At 43.4% G+C, this 18,521-nt stretch overlaps 1 protein-coding gene across 1 annotated transcript in view; it reads right to left on the reverse strand.

The window, feature by feature from the left end:
* Positions 1 to 315: 315 nt before the first annotated feature.
* The window catches only part of LOC133382083 (inactive dipeptidyl peptidase 10-like), a 58,132-nt gene continuing 39,926 nt past the window's right edge, over positions 316 to 18,521 (reverse strand). Inside the window, exons 21-26 of the mRNA XM_061621739.1 lie at positions 6,228 to 6,282; positions 5,714 to 5,813; positions 5,335 to 5,393; positions 4,303 to 4,375; positions 2,810 to 2,883; positions 316 to 974 (exon numbers count right to left, since the gene is read on the reverse strand). Coding sequence (XP_061477723.1) covers positions 834 to 974; positions 2,810 to 2,883; positions 4,303 to 4,375; positions 5,335 to 5,393; positions 5,714 to 5,813; positions 6,228 to 6,282 — 502 coding nt within the window. The 3' untranslated portion in view covers positions 316 to 833. The remainder of the gene's footprint in view (positions 975 to 2,809; positions 2,884 to 4,302; positions 4,376 to 5,334; positions 5,394 to 5,713; positions 5,814 to 6,227; positions 6,283 to 18,521) is intronic.

Raw genomic sequence — 18,521 nt, forward strand, 5'->3', positions numbered from 1 at the left:
TGGAGAGCCGCTGCCAGTCAGATCAGACAATACTATTCTAGATTGACAAATAATCTGACCTGGGGTATAAGGCTCCTTTCAAATGTGCCTATGTGGCTAAGAGGTGGTGGCTTGCCCAAGGCTAGTGAGTTCACGGAAGCAGGATTTTAATTTGGGTCTTCCTGGTTGGCAACAATTACACTACACTTCACTGCTTCTCTACATGTATAGATTTTAGTGGGGAAAGAACTGTGAAGACTCTATAAACCAAACTGCCACTTTTTCAGGCCTTTGCAGGGTTATATATACTGTGATGAAAAAGGAAAGGGGGGGGGGAATAACAATTCTGTAGAAAGTCAGCCCATATCTTTCTGTGCCAAGAAGAGGTCAACTACACAACCTGTATAAATAATATGAGTAAGTGAATTTGCATACATCTGCTTATATTACATAGCTTGTTCTGTTTATGCTACTCTTCTGCATGGGCAAAGGAACACACAAGGCATTTAGGGGGGAAATAACCACCATCCCTCGACCTCTAGAAGTCCAGCTTAGTCTGTCTGGCTCTGGAACTTCCCCCAGGCATAATGCATGCACATACATACACATATTTTAAAAGCTGTCTTCACAGCCTTAAGTGCTAGAAACCCGCTTAAAAAAATTGAAAGCAGACATTCTCGGGGTGCTTCATTCTGTGATCGACAATGCCAAACTGTGTGCTTAATGCAGTATATACACACACACATGCACACACAGAGTGTTGGTCCTTGGGATGTGCAAGAGTTGTCAAGACAGAAAAAAAACAAGGGAGATCAGCATACTGGTGATCCTCAGTATCCCTTATTGTAAAAGCACTATGAGTCCTCATCTTCCTCAGCTAGCAGATGTGTGGGCTTTGAATCCTTGAAGCAGCCCTGAAAAAAGGAGAAGAGCGTCTGGTGCAGATGGCGCTGGTTGGTATCCAAAAAGAATGTGTGGCCTTCATCTGGGTAGATCTGGAAAAAAGTCACAACAAGATTAGGGTTTTTTCCTTCCAAGGGGAAGGGGAAAGGGGCATTTTCTTTATTATATAACACCATCAATTTGGCATTGCACTTCAACCAATACAAGAAGGCAGTTCCCTGCCTAGAAAAGCTTACAATCTAAAATGTTTTCTTTCATGCTAATAGTAGCCACACATAGAAACCAACCAAGATCAAGATCCCAGAGAATCAGCTTAGTCTATTTTTTTCCCATATTCGGCTGAGCTGGTATGACTTTTACTAAGAGGCTTGAGACAGCCATTATGGCACATCTGTGGGCTTAAAGCTCTGGGAGAGGAAAGCAAGGCCTGGGATGCCCTTCTCTTCACCTTCAGCCTTCAACTGTGGCCTTTCCAAAAGCAAAGCACCCACTGCCAGAGTGGGAGGAGGCTGAAATAAACCCCAGTACTGCCAATACCAAATTATTCCATTCCAAATTCTTGTGACCCACTGATTTAGCCTGCCTAGAACAACCTAGTCTCAGAGTTTTCCTCTTCTCTAGTCATCTATGGCAGATGCCAACTTCCAGAACCAGCTCCAGGTTTGGGTGGGGAGGCAAAGAATGTTGCACATAGTGGGCCCCCATAGCAGTGTGATAGGGCCCCTGCCACTTACTAGTTAGGGCAGGCTGTGGCTGTGCCAAGTAGAGCTCTGCACCTGCTTAGTCTATGTGTACTAGCCTGTGGTACCCTTTTAAGTGCTAGTATCCATAACAGGTAGCACCAGCTACTACACATGCACTGAGCAAGCCTGGAACTCTATTCAGCACAGCCACTTCCCAGCTGAGCCACATCAGCTGTGGTGGTGGCTTTGGCAGCCTTGCAGCAGTGGGCCCTGCTGGCACCCCAGCAATTGGCCACTATGCTAGGTGCTGGTGCTAGGCCTGGTTCTTTTAAATCTATTTGAGATAACTCAGTTCCACTGCTACCTCTTGGGGCTTGATACACCCTCAGGATTTGCCAGTCCAGACCCAGAGTGGGCCCCTGTGCCTCTACGAGTAACGAAGAATGGCGAATTTCACCAGTTGTGCATGCGCTTTTCAGTGTTGGTAGACAAAGCAGCAACTGGCAGAATTTTCTCTTCTCTATAACTCTTAAATGCTCAGGATCCTCTCAGGGATCAGAGCAACAAATCCTCAGTGGCCATACAAGGAATATAGTGTGTGTATGGACACAAGTGATTGGAATTTCACAAATGGATTTCACGTGGACAGTCATATTTGTAAATAAATGCAAATATGACTATGTACCTCCAGTGACCTCCTTCCAAAGGGGACTGAACCCAGATATGTGCTGTGCCCCTGGAACATCTCACCAGTCAGTCACCACTCCGAGAAGTGTGGTGTGCAGAATAAGGGCATGCACTAAGTGCTCTGCCAGAAGTCCTTTTTATTGTGCATCCATGATGATATCAGGTTTTCAATACTGTTTGCACCTGGAGAAAGTTTCAGGGTGTACATACTGGTTCATTTCCAATCAGTGCATGCCCCATAGCATCCTGCAGAAATCTCTTAAGTTTTCAAACCACTAAAGTTCCAGGGTTGTTTTTTGTCCCGCTTTTCTTGCACTATAGTGCATGAGTGCCCCTCCAGGTGACAAAAATACAATAACATTAGCAGAACAACTAATATAGTGGAATGATTTGTGGATGGTCCAGTATAAATCCACCACTAATTCAGTATTATTACATCAATGACACGTTGCAGAATACACCCGTTAAAAACCCCGCAAAACAGCCCACCAGGGAGAGGCCCTAATGGTAGTTTATCCCTGCAAGCAACTTGGTCCCTCTTTTCCAATACATCCTACCTGCGTGGTATAGTTTGACTCTGCAGCCAGCAGCTGGACGAGAAGTTCAGCTGTATGCTGGAAATGCACTGTGGCTGCCGGAGGAAAAAGGGAGAATGTGAGATGGGTAACACATCCAGAGTATGTATGTGTGTAAGTTCCCTTCCAAAAGGCTAATCTAGATTAAGAGCAACTGATGTTAACAAGGAGTGTACCAGCTGTCCCCACCTCAACCACCAAATGCTATCTGCAATTTGTACATGCATAGGTTCTGTGCATACAGACATAGTCCATTTTGGAGGTCAGGTCAGTAATGAGGACAGCAGGTGTGATCCTGTTCCTCTTCCACATGTTCACTTGGCATGGTGGAGACACTGCATCAGTATGCATTTTGAGGACTTAAAATGCACTTGATCAACTAGTAACTGCTCATGTTAACATAGTCTTAGCAGACTGATTACAATTGCATAATCTCCTACTCTCCCAAAACATAATTTCTTTTTTCCTCTTAGCCTGCAATCCAGCTGGGCAGGGGCACTGCTGGTGTTGGGAGTGTATGCTCAGAAGCCCTGAGCCCCAAGATCTTTTGCAATGAGCCCCAAATCTGCCATTTCCTCCCTTTAAATAAAAAAACCTCAAACTGAACTTTGCTTTCAGGGTGGCTTTCTATCTGATAGTCAGCCTAAATTTGTATCTCTATGTAACAATCAGCATATGCAAATTTTTATGTAGATTTGTGTCAAGGGCCTGGCCCTGAGTCTTTTAAGGACCAGCGCTTGGAAAAGTTACTTTTTTTAAACTACAACTCCCATCAGCCCCAGCCAGCATGGCCACTGGATTGGGCTGATGGAAGTTGTAGTTCACAAAAGTAACTTTTCCAAGCTCTGTTAAGGACCTGCCAACTGGAAAGAATGGGGAAGCATATGAAAGCACACCTCTCATGCTGCCTGACTCGGGACTGGCTTCAGGGGTCCGCCTCGTTGGGCACATGGCCAAGGCCCACATTCCAGCAGGAGACCCTCTGACAACTGCTGTTGCTGTTGCTCCCCCTCCTCGCTGTTGTTGCCTGCTCACCTGTCCCCTCCAGCGATAATAGCAAAGGGAAGGAACAGCAGAATGCACTGGCCTTGCTCTCTGCCTCTGGGCAGCAGTATGGACAAATGGGCAACAGCAACAGCAGTGAGGAGCAGGTGGGCTGACTCAGTGAGGGAACCCACTACGGACGTTCCCAGCATCTGCTTTGTATGCAGAAGGTTCCAGGTTCAGTCCCTGGCAGCTCCAGATTGAGCTGGGAGAGACCCTTGTCTGAATCCCTGGAGAGCTGCTGCCGGGCCATGCAGACAGCACTGAGCTAGATGGGCCAATGGTCTGTGTCGGTATAAGGCAGCTTCCTATGTTCTTAGGGAAGGGGCCAGTAAAAGCATCATCCCCAAGAACTTCCCAAATGTTGGAGTCAACATTGGCTTGATTTCAACCCAACCCCGGTAGGTGAATGAGTCCCTGCTCAGCCTTACCATCTCCAGTTCCATGGACAAGGAGGATGTTTCTGTCCTTGAGGCGGGATGCTTCCTCCAGCACAGAGGCCACCTGCAGGGAGGAAATGGAACGGGTGGAAGAACTAAGCATCAACACCTCCCCTCGCTTTAGCTCTCCTCCTGCAGCTTTAACAGCAGCCTGATAAAGCTTTTACCGTGTAATGAGTTTATAAATCAGTAGTGTGTTTGTGCAACCAGAATTAGAGGCAAGTGCTGAAGGTACTTTAGTGTTCGTAACCTCTGTACTAAGCCCTTGTGGGTTCCAGCAAATCACACACTTGACACATAGCTAACAAATAAATAGTGATTGCATTGGGCAGGTAAAGCAGGGAAGGTTGCAGTCACCGAGGAAGAGGCAGAAAAATATATCCACTCAAGTTTTTGCGTTTCCCACTTCAACAGTAGGCCCACACAGCCAACTGATTACTCCTTCAATTTATAACTGACTTATCTACATTGATCTTGATTCATTCTTTTTTAAAATTTCATTTGCAATTGTGTGTTGGTGGTGTGTGGGTGCATTGAAGCTTCTGCAGACATGTTTTGATTTGTTGGGGTATTAAATTTTAGAAATGAATAAAGCTAAATAACTATATAGCACATTGGGAAGTGTAATTTACTCCTAACAGAGCTACAGTTCTCAGCACTCTTTACAGTTCCCAGGATTCTTTGGGAGAAATTACATGCTGTAAATGCATTTTAAATTTAAGTTGCGGATGGTGCCATGGGATCAATCCCTCTGCCTACAAAGGAAGTAGACAAGCAAATGGCACTCACTCAACTTGGGAAAGAAAAAGAATGAAATTGGATTGCACCCCCTCGGCAGGCTGGTGTTGCTTGTAGACTCAGGGAGGCTCTCTGCAATAGGGGCAGTCAAATCATGCTTGGGAGATGAGACCTGTCAGTCCCTACCTCATTCACTAGGCAAGAGTGGGTGGTTAGGTTGTTGGGTGGGTGGGGGTGAAGGCAGGCACAGCAGAGAGACTTTATTTGATGCCCATTTCTCCATACCGTGTAGGCAGCATCCTCACGGGCTGGCATCCCTAGGTAGCGTTCAGAGAAGGTGGCAGCTGTGGCAAGAGACAGAGGTAAGGGCTTTTCCCCCAAAACACCTCCCCACTACAGCTTCACTGACAGACCTTGAAAGCAGGAAGATTCCCAAGACTTGGCTAGATTCTAGCAGTACCTGAGCAGCACCTGAGGTTACAGACTCCCAGCCTCTAGCAGGTGAGAGGTTTTGCTGCTTCACCTTTCCTGCATTTCCCAGTGAAAATTTGCAATTTATACACATAGTACAATTTATCCCTTTTTACAGAGTTTACCTTGGTGCAGAATTTAGATTCCTTTTTTTAAAAAAAAGCAGATATATGTGCTCCTTACTGCTACTTACCATGGAAACGGAAGCTGGTAATGGGTGCCACAACTGCGCCACATTTGAACAGGTTTTCTGCTGTTGCTATGAGCTTTAGTGCTAAAAAGCCTCCATAGGCCTAAAGAGAGAGAAGCAAACACGTGGGCCCATTTTATTATTAACAGGAAATACGTTTGTCCCACCTTTACATTTTTAAAAAAACAAACTTCCAGACTGGTATACTGTTTTACACTTTAAAAGAACTATCACAATATTTAAACACATAGCAAGAAAACAAATAAAATTACAGTCAGCAGCAGATAATTTAAAACAGGGGTGGGGAACCTACTGGCCCTTCAGATGTTGCTGGACTATAGCACCCACCGTCTCTGACCATTGGCCATGCTGGCTGGGGCTGATGGGAGCTGGAGTCCAACAACATGGGCACCAGGTCTCCTACCCCTCTGACACAGGGCACAAGAGCTGCCCAATCTCAGGGTGTAGCCAGAGAGCAGCCACAGGTTCTCTGAGTATAGAGGGCTGTGTGATTTACCTTTCCATAGACTGCTATGCGCCTACGATCCACATGGGGAAGCTGCAGCAGCCACCTGCAGCACAAGGAGGAGCCTTGTTAGTGCAACCAACTCCTGCCCTTCTTTGCCATCCATCACTGCCCCAGCCTTGCCTTTTCTTTTTAATGTTTTTATTAAGTTTTAGGTTCAGAAACATATACAGAAATTCTATTACAACAATGTAAGAGAGAAACAAGAGCAAAGTCATTACATAAACAAACCATGCAATGATTAGAATAAACTTAATAATGTACAATTCATCATGTTCTTATTGTGTTTTACAGAGTTCGACCCAAGGTACATTGTCATAGTTGGCCATGGGAGGCAGGAGGAGTACTGTCACCAGCCCCCTGACTTGCATGCACAATAAAGCAATACCATGTTTCATAAAAATTATCAGCCTCCACTCCTTTCTCAGCCTTGCATTTTGCATGCATTTTCCTTGCATCATCCAAACACCACCACAAAAACAGCTCTTCTTTCATTTTAAATCCCTTGCTGCAAAACTGCAGCAAATCAAAGGGTGTGGGTGCACATGTGTGTGGATACACACACACAGTTCCTAATCTTATCTGGTCTCTGCTGTTGGCCCTGCACAGTATCAGATAGGCAGTGGGTCAGGGACTCTGAGCAGGGGAGGGCAAATTTGTGAGTTCCTTATTTCTAACACCCCAAAGTAACAATAGTTAACTAAGGCCCAACTGAAAGGTCACCAAAAAAGTGAGCAAGTCTTCTAAGCTCATTAATACTCCTCATCGGGCTGGTTGTTAAATACAAAGAAAATGCAGGTGGCAGGGGAGAGAGAAGGAAAATGATGATACTGGCAAGATGGGGGAAGGAGAAGAGTCCTACTCTGCAGAGGGCAACTGTCTTAAAATGTGATGGGGGAGATGTTATGCAAGCTGCAGTCCGAAATCCAGTTACTTCAGAGTGAGTCTTATCTTCTGATGGGGCACTCTTAGTGGTTCCTCACACCCATGAGGTTTGGTTGGCCTCCACCAAGAACCAAGCCTTTAATGTGGCAGGCCCTGCCCTATGGAATTCCCCACCAATAGAGGTTCAGCAGGAACCATCCCTTCTTTCTTTCAGGCATCTTCTGAAAACTGAACTTTTAAAACAGGCCTTTTAATATGATTTTTCTTTTCTAACCAATGCAGTACTTATGGATGCTTTTATTATTGTTTTTAATTTCTATTGGTTTTTAATTCTGTTATGTTTTTGTATGTTGTAATGGTATCTTGATATATACTTTTATGAAAAGCGTGGTTTATAAATATTTTGATAAAACAAATGAATATTTAATTTACTCCCGAGTATACATATGTAGGTAATTTAAGCTATAGGTCATGCTTGGTATAAACAGATCTCGGGTTGCATGAAAGGCTATGGGGACAGATGAGCACACTTGCTCTCCCTTTTAAAATAGAAAAACTAGAAATAGTTGATCTGCCTCTTATTTCAAGGTATAATTAAGAATGGCAACACAGGACTGGTTTGGAAGAAGTAGTGATCCAAAATGTGTTCTCTTTGAGCCTGGATGCACAGACCTAGGGTTAGTGAATAGGTCTGCATTTACAGCCATTCTCCACAAAATGTATCCTGTAGAGCAGGGGTTGCTAATGTGGTGCCTGCAAGCACCAGTATGTGTGCCCAGTACCTCCTACATCCCACAAAAAGTCCCAGTAAACATGCCCTCAAAACTGATTGCTTTTTCTGCTCAGTTCCAGTTTGTGCTAGCTCAACCTCTCCTACATTGAGCCCTCATGGGGCTCATCTACGCAGTGATTTAGTGTGTGTTTGGTGCTACTCAAATTTCTTTTTAATTCACATGGTTCACATGAAATTACTGGCAAACAGAAGGTATCATGCAGTTTTTCCCCTGTAAATCTGTACTAATTAGGGTTGCCAGGTCAGAAGCATCCTAAACCATGAGGTTTTGGGGGCGGACCTGAGCGACGTCATGGGGCAGGTCCAAGTGATGTCACAGGGTGGGTCCAAGTGACATAATGGGGTGGGTCCAAGTGATGTCATTAAGCATGATACATTAAGCATCAACCGCAGTTGCTTGGCACATACAATTCATACAAAAACACTTTTCTGATTGGAAATTAAGATAGAAATCTTAGCTAAAAGATGGAGCCTGGGTAGGGAACATTTAATCTAGCCAATTTGCTTCTGGCAAAAAGGTCAAGTGCCCTCAGGCCAGGCCAGGCCAGTCACCAGAAGGCCATTGTAGGAAGAAAGGAGCCTAGTGTTGTGGAGATATTAGATGGGAGTACTCAGGAGTAAAGATGGATGCCCCCAAAGAGCTGCAATTCTAAACACACTTACTAGGGGACTAAGCTCCATAGAACTCAGTAGGACTTACTTCTCAGTAGATATGGTTTAGATTGTGTTGTTGGTAAAGCTTGACAAGATATCCATATCCAAGTAGGGTTGGCAACCCCCTGCCTGGAATGCCCTGCCCCTACCTTTTAACATCCAAATTTCTTTACAGATTTGACCCTTCACTTCAGATTTGACCCTTCACTTCCAAGTCAAGGTGCATAGTTCCCAAGGCTGAATTTATTTTGGCACCTGAGACAACCCCCCCCCAAATGCCTGGCAAAAATTCAATAATTGTAAATTAATTAACAATGAATTTGCTTCCCTTTCGATGCGCCCAACATTGGCTGTCTCACCTAATAGAAGGGCTGGTCCCGTAGAGAGCAATAGTACTAAGTGCATGGTGGTCCTTAGCCTGTTACACATGGGGAAGGCAAGCTCTTTGTTGATCCCCTTTGTGTTGAGTGCCTTTTTTGTTGTTGTTCCAGTTCCCAAGAGAATATCAAGCAATATTCTGAATCAGGCCCACTCAAATGCTTGGTTAGCCCCCAGAGCAGAAAGAAGGGCTAAAAGGCCAGGCCTTTACATTTTGCAGAGGTCTTTCTGCTTCTCTGTGGTCTTCTCCCCATGTCAACCTAGAAATTGATATTCTTGTGCCATTCCAAACATAACTGTGAACACATCTACAGATTACCCTGGTTTTGTCAAATGATCAGCTGTCTGTCCTGTAATATGCTCCAGATCATACTAGGATCAACTGGTTTAGTTTGTCTCACGTCCCTGATTAAGACACCGCTTCTGGGGCTCGGTCCCAGGAAATTCATTGCCAATTCTCCACCCCATTATTTTTTTCTCCATCTTTTTTAGATTGTACAACTACAGGTAGGGATTATTGGGAATTTGTTCCTATTGTAAAACACTTTATGTTAAGCTCTCTAGACGTGAAGAATGACAATGAACTCAATGAACAGTATCTGGATGGATATCCTGAGCAGCATGGTTCAAGACATGAAACACTGCCTAGTAGGAATGGTTAGATCAGTCTATGTCCAATGACTCCAGTTTCACATTCATAAGTCCATTTCCATTTTTTCCATTTTTTAAAAAAAGTATGAAAATTCGTATATAATTATATTTCATAGCTAAGAATTAGCTCTCAATATATCTCTAAATTTATCAATTTATCTCTAACATTTGCATTTTAAACACATTTGTTATGTTTTTTGAGCTGAGAACTGCACATCTCACAGAAGTGTGAAATTCAGAGGATAATTGCATTCCAATCCACACATTAGTCTGGCAGTTGTAGATCAGGAAAGTTAGCATTGGAATTCACAAAAATCTAATTCCTAAAGCACCCAATTGCCTGCCACTAGTATACATTTGTGATTAAAAGCACGCTAGGCTGCTTTTTATTGTTTGTCCCTCTGCGGCTCATTATATCTAGGCACTGCAAAGGTGCAAAGAGCTGCTGTGCAAATGAGGAACAAATGAGGGAGAATGAAAGATAAGACAAGGGACAAACTGAAGCAAGGTTCAAGGAGGCAAGGTGCAAACAGAGCACATATCTGCAATACAGAGTTGAAACTGCTTTAAAAAGTCAATTCCTCACCCCAAGGAACTCTGGGAGCTGTAGTTCTAAAGGGGACTAGGGATTTCCAAAAGAGGATTTTTAACACTATCACTTGATTACAATGCTGCCCAGAATTTGGGGGAAGCCACAGCAGTCAAATAATAAACATGTCCAGAAGGGCTCTGATACAGCCATTCTCAGAAGATAGATACGCATGCTTCTTTTTAGCATGCCAGGAAGAATTGGTTTGTTTGCAGTGCTCTGGACTCCTGCTTTGCTCACAGTGAAAGAGTTGTGTAGTGTATTGAATGCACCCCAGTTGACTTAATTTCATTTGAGATCCTGAGCCTACTTTGTCTCTCAGTAAAATAAGTTCTCCATATAAAAGTAAAAATGCTGTAATACACACTATTAATTAATAAAACTATAACTAAAATGGCAATAATGTGCTCTGTGTGGGGCTGCCCTTGAGACTAGTCCGGAAGCTGCAGCTGGTGCAAAATGTGGTGCTGCTGGGGTTGCCAGGTCAGAAGCATCCCAAACCCTGAGATTTCAGGATGGGCCCTAGTGGTGTCATGGGTACAGGTTGTACTGATGGCATGGGGGTGGGCCCTAATGATGTCATGGTGTGGGCCCTAGTGATGTCACAGGGTGGGTCTTAGTGATGTCACAGGGGCAGGCCCTAGTGATGTCATTAAGCATGATTGCTTAAGCATCAACCACAGTTGCTTGGAGCATACAATTCAGACAAAAATATTTATCTGATTGGAAATTAAAATAGAAATGTTAGCTAAAAAATAGAGCCTGGGTAGGGAACATTTAATCTAGCCTACTTGCTTCTGGCAAGAAGGGTTTAAATGCCCTCAGGCCAGCCCAGTCACCAGAAGGCCACTGTAGGAATAAAGGAGCCTAGTGTTGTGGAGATGTTAGACAGGAGCACTCAAGAGTAAAAACGGATGCCCCTGAAGGCTGCAGTTCTAAACACACTTGCTAAGGGACTAAGCCCCATAGAACTTAACAGGACTTACTTCTGAGTAGATATAGTTTGGATTGTGCTGTTGGTAAAGCTTGACTAGGGATCTTCTGCAAAGAGGTCGATATCCAAGCAGGGTCGGCAATCCCCTGGTTGGAATGCCCTGCCCCTACCTTTTTACATGGTTGCTCCAAGCTTCTTTACAGATTTGACCCTTCAGTTTGGAAAGAGGTCTGAGAAATGAGTAAGAGTAAGAAGATTCTCTACCCTTTTCTGTCTCCCCTGTGGAGACAATAAACTCACTTTGACAGCCAACACAATTCCAGTTAGTAATAATTGACAGAGAGAAAACACACATGGTTTGATCTACCTTCACAGGCAGCAGCTTGGGAAAAACAACAATTGCAGCCACACTTCCCAGTATGTGAATTCTCTTTCACCGCTATTGGGCAAGAAACAAACTGTCATGCAACCAACAAGGTGCATCATCAGTGGTTTAAGGGGGTTGAGCTGAGTGCATGGAACCACTATTGTTGCTTCTATGGCTGTAAGGGAGTGAGGTTAAAGGTAAATGAAATGCAAACAGAAAAAGAAAAACAAAAGACAGTGATGATTTCCTAAATGTAATACCATACCAACCACAACAAAATTCTTATGAGTAAGGCAGAAAATTCAGCATCCCACAACCAGTCAGGATTCCTAACCAATAGCCAAAACTAAAAAAATCCTGGCAGCCAGTCAACCAAGGTCACAGAAATCCCCATGCAACACAAACTGACCCAGGTGCTGCAGTTAGTACAGAATGCTGTGGCACAATTGCTGAGAAGAGTGATACCATATCAGCACATAATACCTCTGCACTGGTTGCTGATTTGCTACCAGACCAAGTTAAAGGTGTGATTTCCATGTTATGGGTGCCAGATAGTACTTGTTCTGCTCTTGTAAGAAATCAGTCTTTTAGTGTGGCAGCTACGCTTTGGAACTCCCTGCCTATTGACATTAGGCAGACACCCTCATTATACTCTTTTCAGCACCTGCTAAAAACATTTTTGTTTAGGCAAGCCTACCCCAGCATGTAGAAGCCATTGTGTTTTTAACTCATTGTTGGTTTTATTATTTCGAATGTTTTTAAATACCTGTCTTTAACTGTTTTTGCCAATAATTTTATTGTTTTAATTCCTTCCGTAAACCACTTAGATATTTTTTACAATAAAGCAGTATATAAATCTTGTAAATAAAATACATAAATAAATTTTGGAGTCACTGTAGCCCTTGGGTCTCTTTCCACTTTTAGGAACAAAGGAATCTACCTTATACCAATTCAGGCCATTTGATACCATCCAACTGAGCACTGATGACACGGACTAGCACTGGCTCTCCAGGATTCAAGGCAATAGTGTTTTCCAGAAATTGAATTTTGGACCTTTGCATGCAAAGCATATGCCCTGCCACTGAACTACAGCCCTTTTCCTGTTTAAAAAAGTATCTTTTAAAATTGTTCTTTTCAATTCACTAATTAATGGACAGCATGCCTAAAGCAGATCCACATCATTCATTTAAAGCACATTCAACACACATTTGAAGCACATGAATCCCACTACAGAATCATGGGAACTGTATTTGTTAAGGGTAATGGGAACAATAACTGTGAGTGGGAAACTGTACTTCCCAGGATTCTTTAGGGGAAGTCATGCACTTTAAACGCAAGTTGGATGTGTTTTAAATGTATTGTATGGATCTACTTAATAAACTTTGCCTGCATGTAAATTGTTTTAATATTTTTTTCAAATGGAAATGAGCTATAAAGTTGACTGGGTGACCATGGGCTACTCACCATCCCTCAGCCTAATCTGCCCCTCAGGATGAAAACAGAGGGGGCTGAGCCATGAACACCCCAAGGAAGAAGGGCACACTTAAAATGTAGAGGAAGTAATATTGTACAACCATAGTGTGAAGTCAGATATTTATCGGGACATAATATTTATTTTATTTATTTATTTGTTTCATTTTTGAACCGCCCATAGCGAGTGGCTCTCTGGGCGGTGTACAAAAAGTATGAAGAAATATTTATATAAGCATGACTGTCAAAGATGTTTATTATTTATACAACTTGTAAAGATATTTGTAGTGCAATCCTATGATTGTTTACTCAGAAGGAAGTCTCAGTGTATTCAATGGGACTTACTTAAACAGGGAAGCGTGCACGGAACTGCAGCCTCAAGAGATAAGCTGTTTTGCAACTCTTTATACTTGTTTTTATGGTTATTAGATTTTAGAGGGATTTATTTCTTGTTGTGAGCTGCCTTGGTTATCAGTCACCAACCCTACCTCACAGGGTTGTTGGGAAGACTCTACACACACACACACACACACACACACACACACACACACACACACACACACACACACACACACACACACACTGCAGATGTAAAAATACATACATGCCATATAATAGTTTATTGGCAAAACCAGTTGGTCATTGCAGAACATTTTTTAAAAAATAAAATAAAATAAGTATTAGTTTCCTACATAATAAAAGCAGTGATACCTATGTAAGCCCTGCCTAATTGCTTTAAAAAAATAGGATTGGAGGGGGAGAGAAAGTTTACAACACAAACACAATTCTTTGCTATGTTCACTCAAAAGTCCCATTAATTTACAGCACAATCCTAATCATGTCTACTCAAAAGAAAGTCCTATTGAATTCAGTGGGGTTTACACCAGGTATGTGGGATTAGCATCGCAGCTTTTCTTCCAGAAAAGCAAGTATTAGATTCAAGCTTCATATTGGGAAGGTTTTCAGTGAAAATCAGCATGTGGATCTAGAGGAATGGCCCCATAGCCCTGTTCAATGTGTGATGCTATTACCTTTCAAATAATGCACACGTGAAGGAGACTGAGGTTAGAAGTGGGACCAGCATAGCTGCCCACTAGCAGGAACAATTTCAACATGGGGCACTTGTATGGCATGCAATGAATGGGGTGGTCCTGGAATTAATGAACTCTGTGGAGTGTCTCAAGGTTACTACAGTTCTAGCTAGATTTGCTGGTTTTATTTCATTGTTTGAGCAGAAAGATTGTAAGGCATTGCAATATATCTGAACTTTGTTCATAGAGAAGTTCACGAGAAAGAAAGGAAAGCGGAGCCTGAAAATGAACAGCTGCATCCTTAGGAATAATAGAACCATGAGACATTGAGTTACATAATGGTCTGTTAGCCAAGGCTCTTTTCTTCCTTAGCCAGCAGCCTCTTTCCTGACTGTCACCTAGACAACCACATTTCTATGTACAGAGGAGTCTTGCAGCAAGAGCACCGGCTCCCAGCTGACGCCGATCTGAATGTGGAAGGAGATGCCGCCACCATTGCCCAGCTGCAAGGGGCTGGGCCGCCGGATGACCAGCAGGGCGCTCATAGACAACTTCCAGCAGCATGAGAGGGGGAGAGGCGAAGAGAAAGAGAGGGAGAGCAGCAAGGGTTAGGAGAAGTATGCTAGAGCCACCACTCAGGCTGGCAAAAGTTGGTTTCTGAAAAGTCCTCTCCATTCCCTGGCTGAAAATGGCGAGGGGGAAGAGCAAGTAATGCCAAGAAAGGATGCCGAGGAGGAGGAGGAAAGCTCAGGCAACTTGAGGAGGAGAAGCCAGGCATGGTAGGGACGGTACTACCTCAGCTGCAGCTGCTGCTGCTCCCCCCAGAGCGGAGTCCAGGAGGTGGCAGCAGCCACTGGGCAGTCAAGTGCGCTCTGAGGGAGAAAGAGGAAGGGTGGGAAAGGAGCCACAGGCACCAGAGCAGCCTCAGGAGCAGCAGCTCCACCAGCGCCCAAGTGGCGGGGCAGAAGGACAAGGCAGTGGCCCACCTCCATTGGGGGTACCCACCCTGCTAGGTAGCCAAAAGCTTGGCCCTTCCTGGCAGCACACCTCTCTCCGAGGCCCTTGCTCCCCCAGCTGCTCTTGCCTGCACACTCACTTCCAAGCAAGCATGCGCAGGATCAAGCTGCAAGGCATGTTACTAACTCCTTGTCGTCGTCTCCCTGGCAGGCATTCAAGGCTCCATGTGTGGCTGGAAGACCAGAACACACGTGAGTGGTGCTGCGACCGGGCAGCCAGCCCCAAAAAACAGAGGTCAAAGGACAGGGGGGTGATTTGCCCGGAGACCTGGAGAACATCTTTGAAAGCCTGAGTCCCCGGCCAAAGCCAAACAGCTGGTAACCCTAGGTGGTGCAACTGCTCACTGGGGCAGGGTATCACCAACATGTCATCCCACTGCTGAAAAAATTGCACTGGCTGCCCATTAGCTACTGGGCTAAGTTCAGGGTTCTAGTTTTGATGTACAAAGCCCTATACAGCTCGGGACCAGGATACCTGAAAGACCATCGTATCCCTTATATACCTAGTCGATCACTGCAGTCTGCAGGTGAGGGCCTCCAGCAGATACCATCTTATCAGGAGGTCCGTTCCGCACAACATAGGAAACAGACCTTTAGTACTGTTGCAGCCACCCTTTGGAATTCCCTCCCCTTTAATATTAGACAGGCGTCATCTCTGTTATCTTTTCAGCGCCTACTGAAGAGCTTCCTCTTTCAACAAGCTTTTTAAGTAGAGACCTTATCCCAGTCTGCGTCTGTGTTGGAACTGTTTTTTTTTAAGATATTTTAAAAGATGTTTTGTTTTAATATGTTTTTAAAGATGTTTTGTTTTAATGTATTTTAAAGTCTGTTTTTAAGATGTTTTAGAGTGTTTTTAGTGTTTTTGTTTGCCTCCCTGGGCTCCTACTGGGAGGAAGGGTGGGATATACATTTAATTAATAAATAAATAAAATAATTAAAAGCAGATTAAAAGCAACAGTAGCAACACCAATCATTTAGAAGTCAGGGAGTGAAATTCTTGTATGTAATTTTCAGTTCCTTCCTACCCATAATCTGGAGATGCAGAGAGAACAAGACAATAGACTGAAAGATCTTATCGGACAAGGAATTTGAGAGGAGCTCATAATGTCCAGTTGTCCCTTTTTATTAAGCATGATCTGTATTTTTGGTAGCTGTCCCTGGTAAAACATCTTTTTGGCAATATTTGGAGGTGGTATCAATGCCCAGTGCCCATATGCACGCGAGTTCTTCAAGTTTTGGCACCCTCCACCAGGTCTCTGACTGGATGGAGGATGCATCTAGACTCTAGCACACTTGATGATAAATACACGGACACAGAATGCCAATATACTGATTTCCTTCTGCGTGCGCATACCTTTCAGGATAGTAATGCTGCTGAAACTGCAATCCTATCTCCACTTGAACTCAATGGGGCACGCTTCTGAGGAGACATTTATATTCATTCATTATATTTACACCCTGCTTTACCTCCAAAGAGCTCAGGATGGCACACATTGTCAACAACCCTGTGAGGTAGGTAGCAGAGGAGGGAGTATTTTGTTCAGTTGTATTTTAATGTGAATTATGTAATTTGGACTTCCTGAACTAATACACAAACAAAATGCAGCTATCCTTCAAAATTTGCCCCTCTCCAAATTTTGAGATGCATTTCTCCAACAACAACAACAAAATGCATACAGGTATTATATATTAGGGGAAAGTGTGCACAAGAATGTATACATTAGTGAAAATAAATTAAAAATGAACATATTGGGAGAAATGCACACACAAATGCATACAATTCATGCAGACTTTTAAAAAGTCACAAAATGGTGTGGAAATGTGGTGAACTGAACTTAATGACTAGAAATAACAGAACTGGAGAGAAACTCAGATGAACAGATTTATCCATCCCTCGAGGTAGGTTACAGTGAGAGACAGTAACTGCCCCAAAGTCACCCAATGAGCTTTGTGACTGAGTTGCACTTTGAATCTAGGTCTCCCCAGCCCTAGTCTGATACTCTAACTCAAGGGTCACCAACCTTTTGGGGGCAGTGAGCACATTGGGAATTCTGAGAAGGTGCCATGGTTGCCCATCACAAAATAGCTACTGTTGAGGAGTGGCATAACACAAAATGGCTGTCAAGTGTAAAAACAGAAAAAGGGACAGGCCACAAAATGATGCAGCCTTCATCCACACCATCAATGGGAAAAAGGCACCAACATCCAATGTATCGTGGCATCCAGTGAAATGGGGCTATGTTTAAGGGAGAATATTCACTATAAACTGAGCTAGTGCAACAGAAATTGAGCGGGAAGAGCAGACAGTCTCTCACGCATTGTGGACTTTTCAGGGTCTATTTACTAACCCTTTTCAGAGGAGGTGATCACAATGCTGCCCAGGGGGGCACGGTGATCCCAACTCTAACAGCAATGCCACATTGGCACATTTAGGGCTGTGCTCGCAACATGAGTTCCAGCTACTCTAGTGCTATTGAACGTATCTTAAAACTTAAAAATAAATAAATTGATAAATTTGTTACAGTCATTTTAATAACCACCTTACTTCAGAAGTCATACCAGGACAGATTAATGCAGAATAAATGAAAACAATATATAGCATGCAGATGTGTTAAATGGGAGGCACTCAAGACACAATCCAAGAGTGTTCCTGTTTACATCTGAGCAATGCTGATATTACAGGAGCCACAACCGAAAAGGCCCAACTTCACATCCCAGACATTCTCTTCTCTGAAAGGGAGGGAATATGGAGCGAAACCTCTCCCTCTTATCCAAGATGGCCGAGAGCAATGTATGAGAGGAAATCTTCCCCAAGGAGAGTAGGGATGGGGGAGAAATTTGATTCTACTCACATTTAAACTTATCAAATTTACATTTTTGGAAACAATATGCAAACCAAAACATAGCGACCCTTTGAAATTCGCACTTATCTGAATTTTGCAGTGCAGTTCTCCAGACAAGTAACGTATACAAAAATGCATCTGTAATGGTAAAGTGCGCTTATAAATGCATACAAATATACATGAATTATATTCTGGACAATTGCTTGCAAAAATGTGTAACATTAGGCAAAAATTGCATATGCAAGTGTATAGTTGGAGAAATTCATTAAAAAAATGCTGACAATTTTTTTAAAAAAATTGAAAACTGATGTGGAAATGTGGAGAACTGAACTGAATATTGGAAAAATGAGAAACCAACATTAACATCCTTGATGAAGAATGCTATTGTACTCAGGTCCTGCTTATGGGCTTCCCATAGGCATCTAGTTGGCTACTGTGAGGACTGAAATGGACTAGATAGATCTTAGGTCTGACCCAGAAGGGTTCTTCTAATGTTCTTACACAAGCCATAAGGCTTCACCTGGAACTGGGCCTGAAGAGTGAGCCTTTGGAATTGGTCTCTTTCTTGACTAGAGAAGGTTTCTTGACATGGTTAGTGCATATACCTACCATCTCCTCTTGGAGACTGAAACAACAGAGGCAGAAGGGTACCCTCGTTGAATGCACCATGGCTT

The sequence above is a fragment of the Rhineura floridana genome, chromosome 3 (genome assembly GCF_030035675.1).
Source record: "Rhineura floridana isolate rRhiFlo1 chromosome 3, rRhiFlo1.hap2, whole genome shotgun sequence".
NCBI lineage: Eukaryota > Metazoa > Chordata > Lepidosauria > Squamata > Rhineuridae > Rhineura > Rhineura floridana.